Source organism: Pipistrellus kuhlii, unplaced genomic scaffold (assembly GCF_014108245.1).
Source record: "Pipistrellus kuhlii isolate mPipKuh1 unplaced genomic scaffold, mPipKuh1.p scaffold_m20_p_3, whole genome shotgun sequence".
Taxonomy (NCBI): domain Eukaryota; kingdom Metazoa; phylum Chordata; class Mammalia; order Chiroptera; family Vespertilionidae; genus Pipistrellus; species Pipistrellus kuhlii.
In genome coordinates this window covers 171,203,801-171,222,267 of record NW_023425529.1, presented here as the reverse complement: position 1 = coordinate 171,222,267, position 18,467 = coordinate 171,203,801, and the positions used below count along the sequence as shown (strand labels likewise).

General features: G+C 39.7%; 1 protein-coding gene across 2 annotated transcripts in view; it reads right to left on the bottom strand.

The window, feature by feature from the left end:
- Positions 1 to 11,498: 11,498 nt before the first annotated feature.
- FUT10 (fucosyltransferase 10) overlaps positions 11,499 to 18,467 on the bottom strand; it is a 68,728-nt gene continuing 61,759 nt past the window's right edge. For both annotated transcript variants that reach the window (XM_045588887.1, XM_045588888.1), the window contains exon 5: positions 11,499 to 12,051. In XM_045588887.1, the coding sequence (XP_045444843.1) occupies positions 11,827 to 12,051 (225 nt within the window). In that variant the 3' untranslated portion in view covers positions 11,499 to 11,826. The remainder of the gene's footprint in view (positions 12,052 to 18,467) is intronic.

Genomic DNA, 18,467 nt, shown 5'->3' with positions numbered 1-18,467 from the left:
GAGACCTTGCAGAACCTCTGCCGGAAGCCTCACTGTAACCTCCCTGAGTAACCACATGCCCATGGTCAATGAACACGTAAGATTTTGAGGCTAAGGCTGGGGTGAACAGGCTTGATACTTGATCTTTTGAGTGAAACGCACAACAGCTCACAGTGCCCCTTCTGAAAGCTTTCCATGGCCCTGACCACTGCCAGCCTCCCACCTTATCAGCAGGCACCAAACGCTTCAAATTACTGCAGCTAATTGGATGAAAACGGAAATGCATCCTTCTAATGGAGTGAGAGATGAGTGCCCTGATCTCTTTCCTTCACTCTCCAAAGCAAAACAAAAACACATAGGATCGTTGTGACGTGGAAAAGTAAAGGAGCTCTGCTCCGGAGCCACGAGAGTGAATGAGTGTTTCAGCTAAAGTCTAAGCTGCTTCTGAGGCGATAGACACACATCAAAAGGACAGAAAACAACCCAAGATAGCAGTTGCCAAATGATCCCGGAGGCAATCTGCAAACCCCTTGCTCAGCAAGAGTTAGCAGTACGATTTACCTTCCTAAGTACATGCATAAGTTACTTTGTACCTTAAGATAATTTCATTTAAGGCCTGGTTTTATAACATTTTTATAACTGTGACACCCTATAGGGGCTCCAGGAATAAATAGAGCTGAATAAGAAGAGGCGTCAAAATAAAGATTTAATGTGAAATTGTCTAATGCAGTTGGGACTCATGATTTAGCCAACAGGGCATATTTTTCCTGAGCATTCTGTTGATCCAGTAGATTTCTTAGGGACTAGCATCGTTTTTATTAAAAACACATTTCCCGTTGTTTCAGGAAAGAAGATTCTTTTGACATCCACCTATTTTATCTGAAAGAGATGCAATTAAAATGTATACGAAGTCATTCCATCATTTTATTCAATTACCCTGAAGAAAAGAGCCATGTTATCACAGAGTGATTGAGACACTGAAATTCAAAGAAGTATGAGGGTGAGATAAATTGGATTTGCATCATTTAAAAGTGAGGTCTGAGATCAAGATGCTGGGTGACCTTCTGACAGTTAATCACCGTGTGTGGTGTACTTTAATATGTTTTTATACTCCATTTTTGAGGAGTGACATGTGTGAATGCCTGAGGGAAGTGTCATCACGATGGCAGGGTGAACAGTGGGGAGTGGATAGAGAGACGATGATAATAATGAGGCAATTACAGAACTTGGTATTTATTACATTTTTAAATCACAGCCCACCATTCAGTGCCAAGAAAAGGAAAACCGAAAACTCTGTGAGAGGTACTCAAATACCCTAATTGTGGGCTAAACGTCCTTTCTGGAATATGTACCTTACTGTTTTGGGCAATTAGATCAACAGATGCCCATTGATAAGCTGAAGGCCTGGTTCACACTGTCAGGAAACTAAGCCATCTCTATTGAGCACCAATTAAAAGCAGAAACTTGAAACTGATGGTTGCCAGAAGGGAGGGAGGGGGGAATAAAAAGTTGAAGGGATTGAGCAGTACAAATTAGTAGTCACAAAATAGTCATGGGGATGTGAAGTACAGCACTGGGGATATAGTCCATAATATTGTAATAATGATGTACAGTGCCAGGTGGGTACTTAAAATATCATGGGAGCACTCTGTACAGTAAGTATATGATTGCCTAAGCACTATGCTGTACACCTGAAACTAATACAAAATGGTATCCTATATAATAAAAGGCTAATATGCTAATAGACCAAACAGCAGAACAACCAGACAACTGGTTGCTATGGCATGCACTGCCCACCAGGGGGCACGCACAGAACATGGTGGGCATTGGCAGACGGCAGAATATGAAACATGGTGAGATGGTGGGGCCATGGCAGGATGGTGGAGCAGGTGACTGGGGGCACCAGACCAAGGCAGTACACTGGTCACAGTCATTGGGGTGAGCCTCTGGTAGTTACTGAAAATTCTTTGCTCCCATTCACCACGATCCCACCCAGCACTCATACCTGCTGCTGGTGTCCAGCGCTGGCCAAGACCAAGATCAACTGGCAACCTCAGCTGGTGCAAGAGGCAACTGCCAGCCCTGACTGCCCCTGAGGGCTTCTCCGCTTCCTCCTGCTCCTGAGGGGCGATCGGGGCCGTAACCAGCTGCTCGCACCTGCTGACAGTGCCGGCCCTGCTCACACCTGCTGTTGGCACTGGCCCCAGTTGCTTCACACCGTTAGTGGGTGTGAGCGGGGCCAGCACCATCAGTGGATCGGAGCAGTGGTGGTGGGAGCAGGGCTGCTGGCAGACAGAGGACTGGGGTCATGGTGGGAGGGACCAGGCACAGGCTCAGAGGATGGACCGAGACCTGCCCCTGTGCCCACCACAGCCTCATGGCCCAGAGTTCCTTTCAAGGTGCACAAATTTGTGCAGTGGGCCCCTAGTTGAATATAAACTATAACTGAAAAAAAAAGTATAAAAAACATATTTAAAAAAATTTAAGTGGAACCTTGGATTATACTCTCAATGAATGACCATAAAATAGACACAGTGTTCAGATGATATAAAAAATGTACCAATTCTATGACAACAAAATGCTGTTATTCATTTTTATTTTGTCAGCTAATGAAGCATCAGTACATCCTTTGGGATAAAGTCTGTCTCTTTAAAAAGTATATTGTAGAACAAAATACTATGAACTTTTATCTAAATCTGGATTCTGCCACTTATTTGCTGGGTTCATTCAGTTAAATTACTCGGCACTCTGAATCTGTTTTCCCATTTGCAAAAATCAGAATGAGTATAATATTTTCACTTTACAAAGTTGCTTTGAGACTCAAACCACATCACAGCCATATGCAAAAATGCTTGGAACATGGTCAATACATACTGAGCTATTAGAGAGCATGCAGAGACATAAATTCCAAGACAACATAATCCAGTACGTGAGATGCAATTTGAAAACATCCTAAGGCATCGTATACACATACATTATAGAAACACAGACAGCCAAGATGAATATTATAATTACCCAAAGAAAGCAAAGGGTTAGGGTTAACTACTAAGAGGATTTAGTCCCTGACTAGGGAGTATGATCTTGCCATAATATGTGAAATCACAGTACACTGTTGGTATTTCTAAGGTATATACATCTCCAAAGAACTTCTTGAATGCTTTATCTCACTTTGTGACACAGCAATTCAACCTATTCTTCAAGAAACATGCAGCAAAAGCCAGCTAATTGCCAGCTGTTCCTTCTCCTGGGCCTGTCACCATCTGCACAGAAATATAAGAACCCATCCAGGCTCTTCTACCCCCTGAGGAAAACAACTATCCCCCACCTTGCTCTCTGCAATCAGCACTCTGAACTGACACGTAGCTTACTCTTTCAAATGTGCTTTAAAAAAAAGTGTACATTGTTTGGTTGCATTTCCCCTGGTTGTTTAGTTTTTTCTTGTTTATTTTCTTCTCTGTTAATGTATCCCAGGTATTACAAATAGTGCTCATTCCTGTACATTATATCGACATGTCTACCACCAGCAATAAGACTTGACAGATTAATTATATAAATTAATTTTCCAGCGTTGGCTTTAATTTATGTTTTAAAGAGTGATCCATTGAATGAGAAACATCAACTCAGGAAAATATTGTCTGTGCTGGGAGCTAATAATATTAAATGAAAAATGTTTTAAAATCAAAGAGATCTGTAGATATTCAACCATATTTTTACTTACTCATGAGCAGGTTTTTAATGAAGGCAGAACATGCTACTTAAAATAAATCATTAACTTTGGTAACAAAGTATAGGCATTAACAAATGAGATCCATTTATTGATTTTTCCAGGCACTATGCTAGGCACTAGGGATATACAGGGCCAGGGGAAGAGGAGGAAAGATACCAATTGGTCTTTAAGAAATCTAGTCTGTAGGAGACAAACATGTAAACTGGTCATTAAAATTACAATATAATAAGTCCTTTTATAAACATTTCCATATAGGTTCTCCCCATCCGTCAAGAAGGTGCTAGACTCAGAAAAGGTAACAGGAAATAGGCATCTTATAAAGATAATCTACAGAATAAGCATATAAATTCTACTCAGTCTGGAACACCTGGTGAGCTCTCTCTTACCATTTAGGGTGGTATCCACAGAGGCCTTAACAGAGCTCAAGGACATATTTCTGCAGGGAAGAAGCAGGGCCCTGAGTGAGGAACAAAAGACAATGAACATGCTAACTCCTAGATCCTAATGAAAAGAGGCTAAAGATTCACTCTCAAAGCTTCAACTCCTCATTAAAAGTCTTAACTGAGCTAGAATGTAAAACATAAACCAAAAGTCGAAGACTGTTAAATCGTGTTCCTCCTCCATCCCTGTAAGCATCTGGATGTACACACATGTGAGAATGTTCCCATAAGCTTAACCTATCAGCTCTTAAGAACATTTTGGGAATGGGTTGTTTGTACTGCTCCCTCCCTTTCCACTGGAATGTTATCTGGGTGATTACAAAGAATAAATATACAACGTGTGATGCACAAGAAGAAGAGAGAAATAGTCTTTGAAAGAACTAAGTAGGGAAGGCTTCACTGAGGAAATTACTTGAGCTGAGTCGTGAAGAACAAATAGGGATTCGTCAAACCAATATTCCAGGCAGAGGAAATAAAACAGTGTGTGCAAAGATGTAGAGGTATGAAGAAAGCACGAAGTGTTCAGGAAAAATATAGTTTGGTATAAGCTAAGGGCACGCTAGTGATGGAGAAGAAAGGTGAGCCTGGAAAGTTAGGTAAGGGTTCTGTCAGGATATACTCTCCCTCAAAGGGAATGAGATATTACACTAGGAAGTGTTTAATTTATTAGAGAAAAGTTTTTATTGAGAGAATGGCCATGAAGTGAGCAGAATATGTAGCTCACACAGAATAAACACATTGGGAAAAGTCTATGCAGAAGTCATCTGAGCTGGGAGGTGAAGGATGTGGGGTATGACCTTGGAAGGACTCACAGAACTCCTGAACTTGGTGAGACTAGACTGTAATCTGTGAGGTTCTACACCAACAGTGGCAGAAGAAAGGGACAGATGTGGATACCTTAAGATGTGGATCCCAGTAGACTACTCACTGGGATGGATTAATATGGAAAGAGGAAGCAAGGAAGGAATATAGATGAATCTCAGATGTGCAGTTTTGGTGATTTGGCAGATTTATGGGGAAAGATCTTGATTTTTATTTCATTAAGGTCAAGGGGCCTTGATGCATGTACGTCAAGTTTCCCAATGGGTAGTTTATCATGATTAGAAGCATGGCTTTGGGAGGGGAGAAATATTTGGTGTTAAATAGCAGATTGTCTAGGGTCAGAAATGGTGAGTATTAGATACAACGGGGAACTAGAGAACTTATTGGGGTGATATAAATGTTGTAGCTGTCTACATTAAAAAAAAAAACTCACTGAATGTGAAATGGGTGTATTGTATTTTGTGTAATTACAGTACAATAAAGTTAATTTTAAAAATGGTTTAATTTGTAAGTATATCAATGAGAATTGATAATGTGAAGTAGACAAGGTAGATGAGAAAGGTTACAGAGTGAGGTAAGAAGAGAGTCGAGCCCTGGCCAGTGTGGCTCAGTTGGTTGAGCACAGTTCCATGCACAGGAAGGTTGCCGTTTTGCTTCCCAGTCAGGACACAATCTCGGGTTATGGGTTTGATTTTTCTCTCTCATATTGATGTTCTCTCTCTTCCTCTCCCTTCCTCTCTCCTCTCTCTCTAAAATCAATAAAACCATTTTTTTAAAAGAAGAGAATTGAGGCTAGAACTGTATATAAAGGGTAGAAGAGAAAAACTAGCAAAATCATTAGCCAGTGTTTAGTGCTTGGGCATGAAACAGAATAACATTGCTTAAAGGTCTTTGGGGCTTTATGTCATCCAGCTCTGCTTCATCTTACGAATGAAGGAACTGGGGTTCATGTTGAGCTGAAATGCTTTGCTCAAGGTCACAACGTAGTTAATAGCGAAGGCAAAACTAGCCAGGACTCCTGGGTCAGGATGGTTCTGTGCTAAACTGCTCTATTGTAGGACTCAATGGCAAAAGGACACTCACAAGAGGTGCCAACAGCGTCCCACTGGAGTTGTTCCATATATTTATTTCTCCTAATCACTGATTTCTGTGTGCAGGGGTCACCAAAGAGCCACAGCACCTTACAAGCTAGTAAAAACCCTTGGGAGACAAAACTGCCTGCTGAGGAAGGAGAGGGGTTGCCACTACCTGAGACCTTGAAGTAGAAAGGGATAAGGTTAGATCTAGATATGCACCACCATGCCTGCAAATAGAAGAGGCGTTCTTCATCGGGCGAATGCAGGGTCTCTATACTTTTATTTTGTTTTCCCGGCATGATACACATTGACAGGCACTTACTGATGATCAAATCTATGAACATGTCACACTGACAATTAAGAAGTGTAGAGAAGATATGTAACATTTTATCAAGCCAAGCACCACCTTTCGGTTTTCATTTTCTTCTACTTTAAAAAACACACAAAATGAACCCACACAAGTACACTTGCCCTTACAACAAGAAAAAAAGACAAAAAGTTGACTTCGTTGGCAAATATCGAACAGATGGAACCAGAAGCGTCTAGGGGAGAGGAAATAGAGATAAACATGGTTGTCATGGTTTCTTTGAGATGCAATAAACAAAGGGACCCAAATGGACAATAAAACCCCCCATTGGGAAAAACCACATGTTGTTCCTTTCTGTCTTGGTTTGATAATTGCCAAGCTCACTTTGAATGTCTGGAGTCAGTGGGAGATGAGAGAACAGTCATGCTGTCACTCACCCCTGGCTATTCTCAAATTATATTTACCCTGGGACCATCCTATGCTCCTCTATAACAGACTTCAAACAATTAATGACAAGCTCAGATTAATCAATTGCCCCAGTGGGCAGTGCCCTGAAGAAATATGTGCTACATGTAAACACGAGAGAAGCTGTGCACAGCCTGTGACCAAGTTCTCAGTTTAATTGGGAAGCAGCGAGCACATATGAGGGGAACATAAAAGATTTATACATCCTGGTGGACACATTCAGGTTCCCCGTCTCTGGGGTCCCTTTGCAGTCATGTCGAAATTAATCTAAATCTAACTCCACTTACGTTCTAAGTAATACGTGAACGGTCTGAGAGCTCGCTACATCTGTGCTGTCCAATGTTTCCCCATAATTTGTTTGTGGGGTGTTGAAAAGGAGGCAATGGGGATGGGGAGGAACCCCTTCACAATGGCTTTTTTGAGCGTCACGCTGAAGCCAAGCACAATGAAGACTGTCCCTCTATGATGTTAAACAGGCCAATGTTGGAACGTTCAAATGTTTGGCTGAACTCAAGGTTTGTCTAGAGGTTCCGATCAAGTTGACACAAGGTCTTTTCCAAGGTCATCACAGAGGCTGCCAGCACTGAGATCAGACTGTTGAAACCCTGAGTTCTAACCCTTCCCGCCAAAACGGATTCTTTCTATTCCACACAAGATTAGGGCTTGTTTCTCCTTGTTTTCCTTGCCCTTCCGGAGTGACCCTCCAGATTGCTGAAGGGTTGTGCAACTAGAGCGGAGGTGCTGTGTGGAGGTGAGGAATGTGGCTGTTTCTGAAACCCTGGCTCTGGGATGATGGGCGGGAAGACCGGGCACTTGAGCCAGCTGCAGCGCAGGAACTGACCTTGGCTCAGTTACATGTCCTCAGAAGCCAAGAAGTCACCGAGTGATTTTTAGGTTTTTAAAATTTATCTCTCAGGTCTGCCTCAGAGTCCAAAGCTTGCAACATCTTATTTCCTGTTTGGGGATTTCCTGAAACTAAAACTGTAAAGAAATCCATAGAAATACGTCTCTGGAGCTATGACTGCACATCGGTTTCACCATACAACACACCTTGCCAACTCAACACTCTTTTTTAAAAAATATATATTTTTTTATTTCAGAGAGTTAGGGAGGAGTGAGCGATTGAAGCATGCCCCCTACTGGGGATCTAGCCCACAACCTGGGCATGTGCATTGACCAGGAATCAAACCATGACCTCCTATTTCATAGGTCAACACTCAACCACTGAGTCATACTGGCCAGGTTCATCACTCTTTTTATATCTCCTCACAAAGTGCATTTTTTCATTCTTTTTCTTCATTGCCCACACCCCTCTGTTCCTTGTCATTGTCATTCCCCCTAACTTTCGGAAAATGTAAAAGCCTATTATATAGTTTATCCTGGGGTGCTGCTTTTTCAAAAGATGGGTTATAATATAAGTTTTAGGGAACTATGTTATCCTCTATAATTACAAAACTGAGGGAAAGCATCAAAGCATAAAGAATCACTGACTTGATTAGTGGTGTCTGGGTCTTAGACCTGGGACCTGTATGAGGGGGATAGGCATAATAACGATGGCACAGGCAATGACATCACCATTTTCTTTGAACTTGAAAGCCAGTTTTCCATAATCGTGATCATAGTTTACTATAGTGTCACTTCCAAGATCCCAGCATAGTGTTTTCTGAGGTTTTGTTGTTCACACAAATATACCATCATTACTGCATGGTTCTTCCTATTCCACTCAAATTTCTACTTCTTCCCAGCATAGGTTTTGACTTTTCCATAAATAAGGTGCCTGGTGAAGATGCTACTCTTTCCAAACACAAAAAAATTCCTCCAGAACTGGGGCAACCCACTTGCCTTGCATCGCCATATGTGAAGGGATTGATGGGGAAGTCCCTGCCAGAGCAGGGCATCTCCACCCACGAGAGTGAAGCTCGCCACCATTACAAAAAGCAGCTAGTAGCAAACCTTCTCTCCATCCAGATAAAAAAAAAAGTTTAAAATTTCACTCCACCATGGTTACATGGAGATTATTTTGGTATTATAAAAGAAAAAAGGGGGCGGGGGGAGGGGGAGGGAGACACACTACCTACCTCAAATAGTTATTGTGATAACTGAGTGCTGTTATACAAGACAGCCTCCAGCACAGTGCTCACCAGAGACATAAATCATGTCTTGGGCTTTCTTTTAATAGTAGAGCAAAACACCTCATATAATATAGTTAACAACCTGGCCTTTAACTAACAACCCCTTGGCAGTCCTTTCTCCTTTGATATTACCAGATAAAATGGCAGAGAAATAAATTTCCTTCTATCCCCAATACCACTCAACAGTGTGCTTCCTCCTTCAAAGAGGGTGCTTCCCTTGAAACACAGTGACTTTGAAATGGTTGTGCAACCAAGTTCACGCTGGAACTTGCACATGGCCATGAGAGGACTGTGCCCTCTCATTAGTCTGAGGCTTGAACCTATTACTCTCTTAAAAAAAACCATCTACAAAATCAAATGTCTTAGATTTTTATAAACATAAAGAATAGTACAGAGAAGAACTTCAAAGACCAGTCCAATCACTTCCTGTTAGGTACAAAAGCTAAGGTCTGGGAAGGTTAAGAGATTTGTACAAAATCAGGGTGGGAAGAGATCAACCAAATACATCTACGCACAACCCACAAGTGTCAAACACAAGGCCCTCGGGCCAAATCCGTCCCGCCAGGCCTTGCAATGTGGCCCGCACCGCGCTGTCATCACTGCACTCCGCTGCGTTTCCATCACAATGACAGTTTATAACTGTTCAGTAAACCATTCGGCCCGCGATTTAGGCTGAATTTTAGATTTTGGCCCCTTCTCTGATTGAGTTCGACACCCCTAGCATAACCCATGGACACAGACAATAATGTAATGAGGGCTTGGGGTGGGGGGCAGGCTAGAAGGGGTCAATGGGGAAAAAAGGAGGACATACAATATATAGTACTTTCAACAATAAAGATTTAATAGAAAATAAAAAGTAAATAGAGAGATTTAATCTGAGGCTTGAACCTATCCAAACACTATAGCCACTCTCCACAAAATCATATTTAGTAATGGCAAAGCTAAGATTGAGAAAGAACCCAGTCATAGGGCAGCAGCCATGTGGCCTTCTTGCCTCTGATTTTAGTCCTCATTTCTCTGACCCAGCCAGAAAAAGAGCTACTTAAGAGATTGCCCCGTGGAAGGCACAGAAAGCCACTGGCCTGTGACAAAAGGGGAGTGGTGCCACAGGAACCCTTAAACTGCCCCCTTATGTCACGTCAGAGACATGAGTATCAGCAACTCTTCCTGTCCCCTGGAGCTTACATCTTTCCACAGCAAAAAGTGTTGACCCTGCCATAGTGGCTGGCACCAGGCTCTAGCATCGTCTAAGAAATGTGAATCCGTGCTTTCTCCTCGTCTTTTGTGGAGCTCTAGCGGATGCTAGACAAAGCAGCTGAACTTGGTCCGTGACAGGATCAGAAATGACAGAGAATGCTCACACACCAATGGGCCCACCACGACAGGCCATATATCATCCTGAGAAAAGACAAATCACCTTCAACACAATTGGAGCTCCCAGGGGCATTCACTCCCACTCTCATATTGATCAAAATGTACAGGCTGTCCAGCCCAAATCATACTTAGTATTCTGCTCAGCTGTATAAGGGACGGTTGGGAACATCTCGCTGACCACACACACAAGAAGGAGAATCATCTTCACCAAACCTTCTGCCGCTCTGGGGACTGGAAGGATACAGGGCAAAATGAAAATGAGAAAGCTAACAGAGGTGCTGAGCGTATGGAAAAGCTAGAGAAGTGCCTTGTTCTTTCGACTTGAAGAGTAGATGGATAAACTTCACACAGCTTTTAGTACTCACTTACTAGTACTTCCCTGTAAACCAACAGATGGAATCTCTCACTGCCAAGTTCCCATGCATTTCACGTTCCCGCTCAGCATCAGGGCACGGCGTTTGCCAAACGCTAATAAACTAGTGAGTAACCAGGAATCCAACGCTACGCCTTCTGCCTGCCTTCCAGCGAGGAAAGCATGCACTCTGCATTTACGTGAACTTCCACAAAAGGCAGCAGGTTCTTGGGTGCAAACATGTACAATGAAGGCAATCAGTGTGCATGAAAAATACAGTAATCCCCCCTTATCCTAAAGGCTCCCCAGAGGGTGCCTGAAGCCACAGATAGTCCCAAACCCTATAGAGACTAGGATAGTTTAATTTATAAAGTAGGCATTGTAAGAGGTTAACAACAGTCACTAATGATAGAATAGAGCAATGGTAATAACAAACTGCACTAAACATTATGTGAATGTGGTCTCTCTTTCTCTCTCAGAATACTTTATTGTGCTGTACTCACCCTTCTTCTTTGGACGTGAGACGATAAAAAGTATTAAGTTGAGAACTTCCCTCTTTTCACTGCAAGGCGTGAGCACCTGGAGGGCTTCTCCGTGGCCCATCCCAGTGGGCAGCAACACTCCTCCCGCACTCTGGGGACGTCGGTAACTAAAATAAGGGTGACTTGAACACGAGCACTGTGACACCCCAGCAGTCGACCTGATAACCGAGCCACCACTACCTACCACGCTCTCTGCAGCGTGGAGACGCTGGAAAAGGGATGATTCAGGGCTGCAAGGGATGAAGGCCTCGCGAGATTTCATCAGATACTCAGAACGGCGCGTAATTTAAAACATATGAATTGTTTATTTCTGGATTCTCCATTTAGTATTTTCTGACTGCGGTTCACTGTAGGTAACTTAAACCATGGCAAGCGAAACTACAGATGGGAGGAGGGTACTGTATTTATTTACCTTTTGAGTATAAAAAATATAGAGGTGATCCCTGAGGGTAGTTCATATCTGTTATTTCATTAGGCTCATTGTGAGTACTGCGGCAATTCTCATCTAAAGGGTAGTCAACAGAGTGGCTATGATATTCAAATATTAAGGCAACCTAGAAAGTAAACCTCTGGAACTCTGTAGTCTATATCATTCTGATACTTGTTTACATTAGTCCTGGAATACTAGGCCCCAAAACTCTTGAGCCGAAAAGTTTTGATTCCTATCGACCAGCCACCTTAGGGCCTGGGCTTCCTTGTTGGACTGTTGGAAGCTGGGGATCCACATCTCTCGAGCAGACCTCTGACGGGGAGCCTCAGGTGAGAATGCAAACAACGTGGGCTCCGGGCAGCTCAGGTGCATAACATCTGCCTTCCATCTTTTAGGTGGTAAGCCCTGCATTGAGAGAAGGGGGAAAAGAGAATTAAAAACATATGATAAGGAAGCCAAGTCTCATGTCCCTGCCTTGCAATAACAGAACCCAGCACCACGTACTTTTCCTAAAGCAAGTAACTCCACTCCATGGAGTACCAGTAGTTATACTGCTGAATAGTGGAAGGAGATGGAAAATATCTAACATTTACTGAGAATATTCTGTGCATGAGACATTTTGCTAAGCACTTTATGCAGGTTACCTCATTTAATTCTTATGGCAAACCCTATGTAGAAACCAGTACTCTTCAAAAGTGTCAAAGTTATTAAAAATAAGGAAAGAATGAGCAAACCTCACAGATTGGAGATGAGATGACTAAATCTGGGATCCTGGAATTGGTGCTGGAACATACAAAGGCTATGAAAAATGACTCAAGTAGATCAGTTAGTAGTAGTGCACAAATATTAATTTCTTAGTGTGATAAATATGCTGTGGTTATAAAAATGTTTTCTTAGGGAAAGCCAAGTGAAGGGGAAACCAAGAACTCTGTGCTATATGTGTAACTCTTCTGTCAATTTAAAATCATTTCAAAATTAAATGTTTTTTAAAGACAATAAAAAAATGCCTTTAAAATTCTGAGGAAATTTGGTGTCCATTTTAGTAGTTTACACACAGTGAAACCATTGCTTCAATGTTAGAGTATAATCAAGACATTTCAGAAACCCTCCACATACCCCTTCTCAGTAAGCTTTCTGGGGATATATGATCACCAAAACCAGAGAGCAAACCAAGAAAAGGGGAGAAAAGGGTAAAGGAAACAGAGGTGGCAACACAAAGCAAAAGACAAGAAGGGCAATTCCCAGGATGCTGTGGAAGGGAGATCTCAGGCTGATCCCTACATAAATATGGAAGGCAGTCAGTACATACTAGAGGAATCAGGATGCTCTGTAAGATATTTCTTCAACAAGATGGAATGAACTGGATGGCTGATATATTTGAACATCTTCAAAGGAGATTTAAACAATCAATAAGAATTAAATTAGTGGTAAATACATAGAAAAATAATAAACAAGAAGACAAATAACCCATGGGTCAAAGAAGAAATCATAATAGAAATTAGAAAATATTGAGAATCAGACCAAAATAATTATACTACATATAAAAACTCCTAGGGTTTACTCAAAGATGTATAGAAGGGAATTTTTAATCATAATTTTATATTCCAGAAAACTTTAAGCTAATACATAAAAAAAATATAGATGAATTTCTAGAGAAATATAAATTCCCAAAACCGACAGAAAAAAAAGCCCTTCTACAATAAACACTACAAGTTCAGAAAACTTTTACCATTAGTTTTATAAAGTTTTTAAGAAACAAATATCCAATACTATGCAAGCATAGAGAATAAAAAAAGAGGAATAGTGTCTAGAATAAAAAAACTTAGAATCAACATAAAAAAGAAAATCCATGGAAAATGATGCAAAAGACTTGAACATTTCACAAAAGAGATTTTTTTTTGTATTTTTAAAAATAGCTTTATTGAGGTATAAATGATATACAAAAAACTGGACATATTTAATGTATACAAACACTACATCACTATAAACAAGGTAATAAAATATTCATTTCCTGCAAACATTTCCTCCTGCTTCCTCTTCCCCTACTTTCTTCTGTGGTAAGAACACTGCCAGGGATTTCTCCTCTTCACAGATTTTTAAATTTATAATACCAAATTGTTAAATGTAGACACTATATTGTACAGTAGATCTCATGCAAAGATCCTTATTCTCAAACTCTCTTTTACCCTCACCTCATCCCATTCCCTGTCTCCTCCCTCTCTTGTCCAGGGATTGCAATGGTCCTATTCATTGGCATATTCCACAGCATACAAAATAAAAACAGGATCTGGTTCATAGCGTATTTTTAGTAAATATTTATGTAAACTGTAATAAATGCACATAGTGGAAATAATCCAAATGGAAAATAAAAAGTACAAAGAGAAAGTGAATGGAATAGTAAGAGAAGGAGGCCAAAAGTGAAACTGGAATACCGACATGCAAAGCATGTAAGAGCTCAGGGGAGGCCCAAAGGGTAGTAGGTGGGATGTATTATAGAAGGGTGTCCAGGATTGTATTATAGTATAAAACAAGGTTCATCTCTGAATAATAGTCATAACCTTATAAACACTGAATATTTTTTTAAAACTGTATGAGCCGAAACCAGTTTGGCTCAGTAGATAGAGAGTCGGTCTGTGGACTGAAAGGTCCCAGGTTCAATTCTAATCAAGAGCATGTACATTGGTTTCTGGCACATCCCCAGCAGGGAATGTGCAGGAAGCAGATGGTTGATGTTTCTCTCTCATCAATGTTTCTAGCTCTCTATCCCTCTCACTTCCTCTCTGTAAAAAAAAAAAAAAAAAAAAAAAAAAAAAAAAAAAAATCAATAAAATATATATTAAAAAACTGCATAATCATGTAATTTACTGAGTAAATACTAAAATAATTAGGTAACTAGGGAGGTAAGTGAGTGCTTCTGTGAAAGGAAAAAAAAGTGGAAAGTAAAAGACTACTTTTTTTAAGATTACTCTTCTTAATGCTTTTTTAATTATTGGGTCGGCAACTACGTAATTGCGGGTTTCACACATATGGCTTCAGTTGAATTTTTAGGTTTGCAGACGTAGTACAAATGTAAAACACATTTTGTTATTTGATAGTTGGCTATTCAGCTGTTAATCAGTAAAAAAAAGTTTTTTGATCTGTTTTGTAGTTTTCGTTCGTTGAAAAATGGAAAATGAAAAGGAACATTTTCGTCATATTTTGCTTTTTTATTTCCGCAAAGGGAAAAACGCATCGCAAGCTCATAAAAAGTTATGTGCTGTTTATGGTGACGAAGCCTTAAAAGAATGGCAGTGTCAAAATTGGTTTGCCAAATTTCGTTCTGGTGATTTTTCACTCAAAGATGAAAAACGCTCTGGTCGTCCAGTTGAAGTTGATGACGCCCTAATCAAAGCAATAATCAATTCGGACTGTCACAGTACAACACGTGAGATTGCAGAGAAGCTTCATGTATCACATACATGCATTGAAAATCACTTAAAACAACTTGGCTATGTTCAAAAACTTGATACATGGGTTCCTCACAAACTGAAAGAATCACAGTTAACGCAACGCATTAGCAGCTGCGATTTGCTAAAGAAACGTAATGAAAATGATCCATTTTTAAAACGACTGATAACTGGAGATGAAAAATGGGTTGTTTACAACAATATCAAGCAGAAAAGATCGTGGAGCAGGCCAGGTGAACCAACTCAAACAACATCAAAAGCTGATATTTATCAAAAGAAGGTTTTGTTATCAGTTTGGTGGGATTACAAAGGAATTGTCTACTTTGAACTCTTACCACCCAACCGAACGATCAATTCTGATGTCTACATTGAACAACTAACGAAATTAAACAATGCAGTTGAAGAAAAGTGGCCCGAATTGACAAATCGAAAAGGTGTTGTATTCCATCATGACAATGCAAGGCCACACACATCTTTGGTCACTCGGCAAAAATTAATGGAGCTTGGTTGGGATGTTTTGCCACATCCACCATATAGTCCTGACCTTGCACCATCTGATTACTTTTTGTTTCGATCTTTACAAAACTCCTTGAATGGTAAAAATTTCAATGATGATGATGTCAAATCGTACCTGATTCAGTTTTTTGCTAATAAAAACCAGAAGTTTTTTGAATGTGGGATTATGATGCTGCCTGAAAGATGGCAAAAGGTCATTGATCAAAATGGGCAATACATTACAGAATAAAGTTATTTAGTTCCATGAAAAAAATTGTCTTTGATTTTCTTTTAAAAAATCAGCAATTACTTAGTTGCCGACCCAATATTTAAGTATAATTATATACAATATTATATTAGTTTCAGGTGTATAATAGATGATTCAGTATTTCTCTGAATCATCACTTACAGTGTGGCCACCTCACTTAGTCTAGTATCATCCTGTCCTTTGGAAAAGAACAACACTGGAAGATTGACATTAACTCATCTTCAAGACTTATCATAAAGCTACAGTACCCAAATACTGTAGACGCATTAATCAGTCCAGAAATTGACCCATACATATGCTGAAAAGTTGATGTCTGAAAAAGAAGCCAACGTAATCTAATCAGGAAAGAATAATCTTTCCAACGAAGTGGTATGGATATAATTGGATATCCAAGTAAACAAGCCTCAAATCTTACATCATAATGCATTGTAAAAATTAACTACAAGTGGATTATAGACCTAAATGTAGAAGTTAAGATTACAAAATTTCAGGAAGAAAATCTTAGTGACCTCAGATTAGACACATTTTTTAAAACAGGTTAGAAAATGCATAAACTCTAAAAAGATAAAATTGATGAACTGGACTTCCATCAAAATTTAAAACTTTACACTTCAAAAGACAATGTAAAGAAAATAAAAAGATAATACTGAATGAAAACTGTAATTTTAAAATAAAATTAAGTAAAAGAAAATGAAAAGAAAAGCCACAGTCTGGAAGAAAACTTTTATTACAAAATTAACAAATGAGTTGTATTCAAAATATACACTGAGTGGCTAATTATAATCTTTGAACACATAATAATCTGGCCACTCAGTGTATATCCTCTATAATAAAAGGTTAATATGCAAATTGTCCCCTCAACCAGGAGTTTGACCAGCAGGCAAGCCAGCCAATCACCCATGTCTCCTTCCTCCCCCTTGCCAGGCTGGCTGGACCCCACCCATGCAAGAATTCATGCACTGGGCCATCTTTATATATATATATACATACACACACACACACACACACACACACACACACTGAGTGGCCAGATTATTATGATATCATAATAATCTGGCTGATCAGTGTATAAAGAATTCTTACAGCTGAAGATTAACAAGAAAACTCAATTTTCAGAAAATGAGCAAAAGATTTAAAGAGACATTTCACCAAAGAAGATATTGATGCCAAATAAACCATTAAAAGATACTCAACATCATTAGTTACTAGAGAAATATAAATTAAACCACTGTGAGATACCACTATACACCCATCAGAATGGTAAAAATTTTAAAAACTAACCACACCAACTATTAATGAATGGAACTCATACAATGTAAGATAGAGCAATTTTGTAAAATAGTTTAGTAGTTTCTCAAAATGTTAAACATACATCTTCCGTATGATCTAGGCCTGTGGTCAGCGAACTGCAGCTTGTGAGCCACAAGCGGCTCTTTGGCCCTTTGAGTGTGGCTCTTCCATAAAATACCATGGCCTGGGCGAGTCTATTTTGAAGAAGTGGCATTAAAAGTAGTTTAAGTTTAAAATTTTTACTCTCAAAAGAAATTTCAATCGTTGTACTACTGATATTTGGCTCTGTTGACTAATGAGTTTGCCAACCACTGATCTAGGCATTACACTCCTAGGTATTTATAGAAGAGAAATGAAAGCATACAACCTTACGAGACTTGTACATAAATGTTCATAGCAGCTTTATTTGTAATTGGTAAAAAATTGGAAACAAGTCGAATGTCCATCAACAGGTGAATGGATAAGCAAATTTTGGTATGTCCAAACTTCAGAACAATGAGAAATGTAATACTAATTTGTTATGGATGACTGTCATTATTATCATGCAGAGTGAGAGAAGCCAGACACAAGAGAGTACACATTACATGATTGCATTTATAAAAATTCTAGAAAACTGCCTAAGCTTTTTGGTCAAAAGTGACAAAAAGCAGATAGGTGCCTGAGGCAAGGGGTGGTGAGAGACATGAAGAAACTTTTGAGGGATGACAGAAATGTTTGTCATCTCAATTATGGTGATTTTATAGGTGTATGCATACGTCGTAAGTAATCAAATTGTACCCATTAAATATATGCAGTTTATTGTATGTCAATTACACTACAATAAAGCTGTTTTTTTAAAGTTTATTTCAATTCCATGAAGTTATATTTCTCATGATTACACATTGTCTCTCCTATTTTAGCCTCTTTGAGGACAAGAGCATTTATTGTATCAATACGTGCTTTTTAACTGACTAAAATTAACTCATTGATGACCTCTTCAATAATGGAAGATTTTCTCTGACATAAATAAATCAAACTACACTGAGAATAAACCTATTCAGATTCATCAGAAGGTTAGACTCAAGATGGCCCCTTGATTGCTGCCTCCTGGTAGTCATGCCCAGTGAATTCCTCTCCCCTTGAGTGTAGGTATCACTTGTCACTTGCTTCTAACCAACAGAATATGACAAAGGTGAGAGGATGTCTATAATTATGTGTATATGATTACATTTTTAAGATTGTAGGACTGGTCTTGCAAGAATATCTCAGTCCCTGGTTGGTTTACAGCAGTGTTTTTCAACCTTTTTTGGGCAAAGGCACTTGTTTCATGAAAAAAATCACGA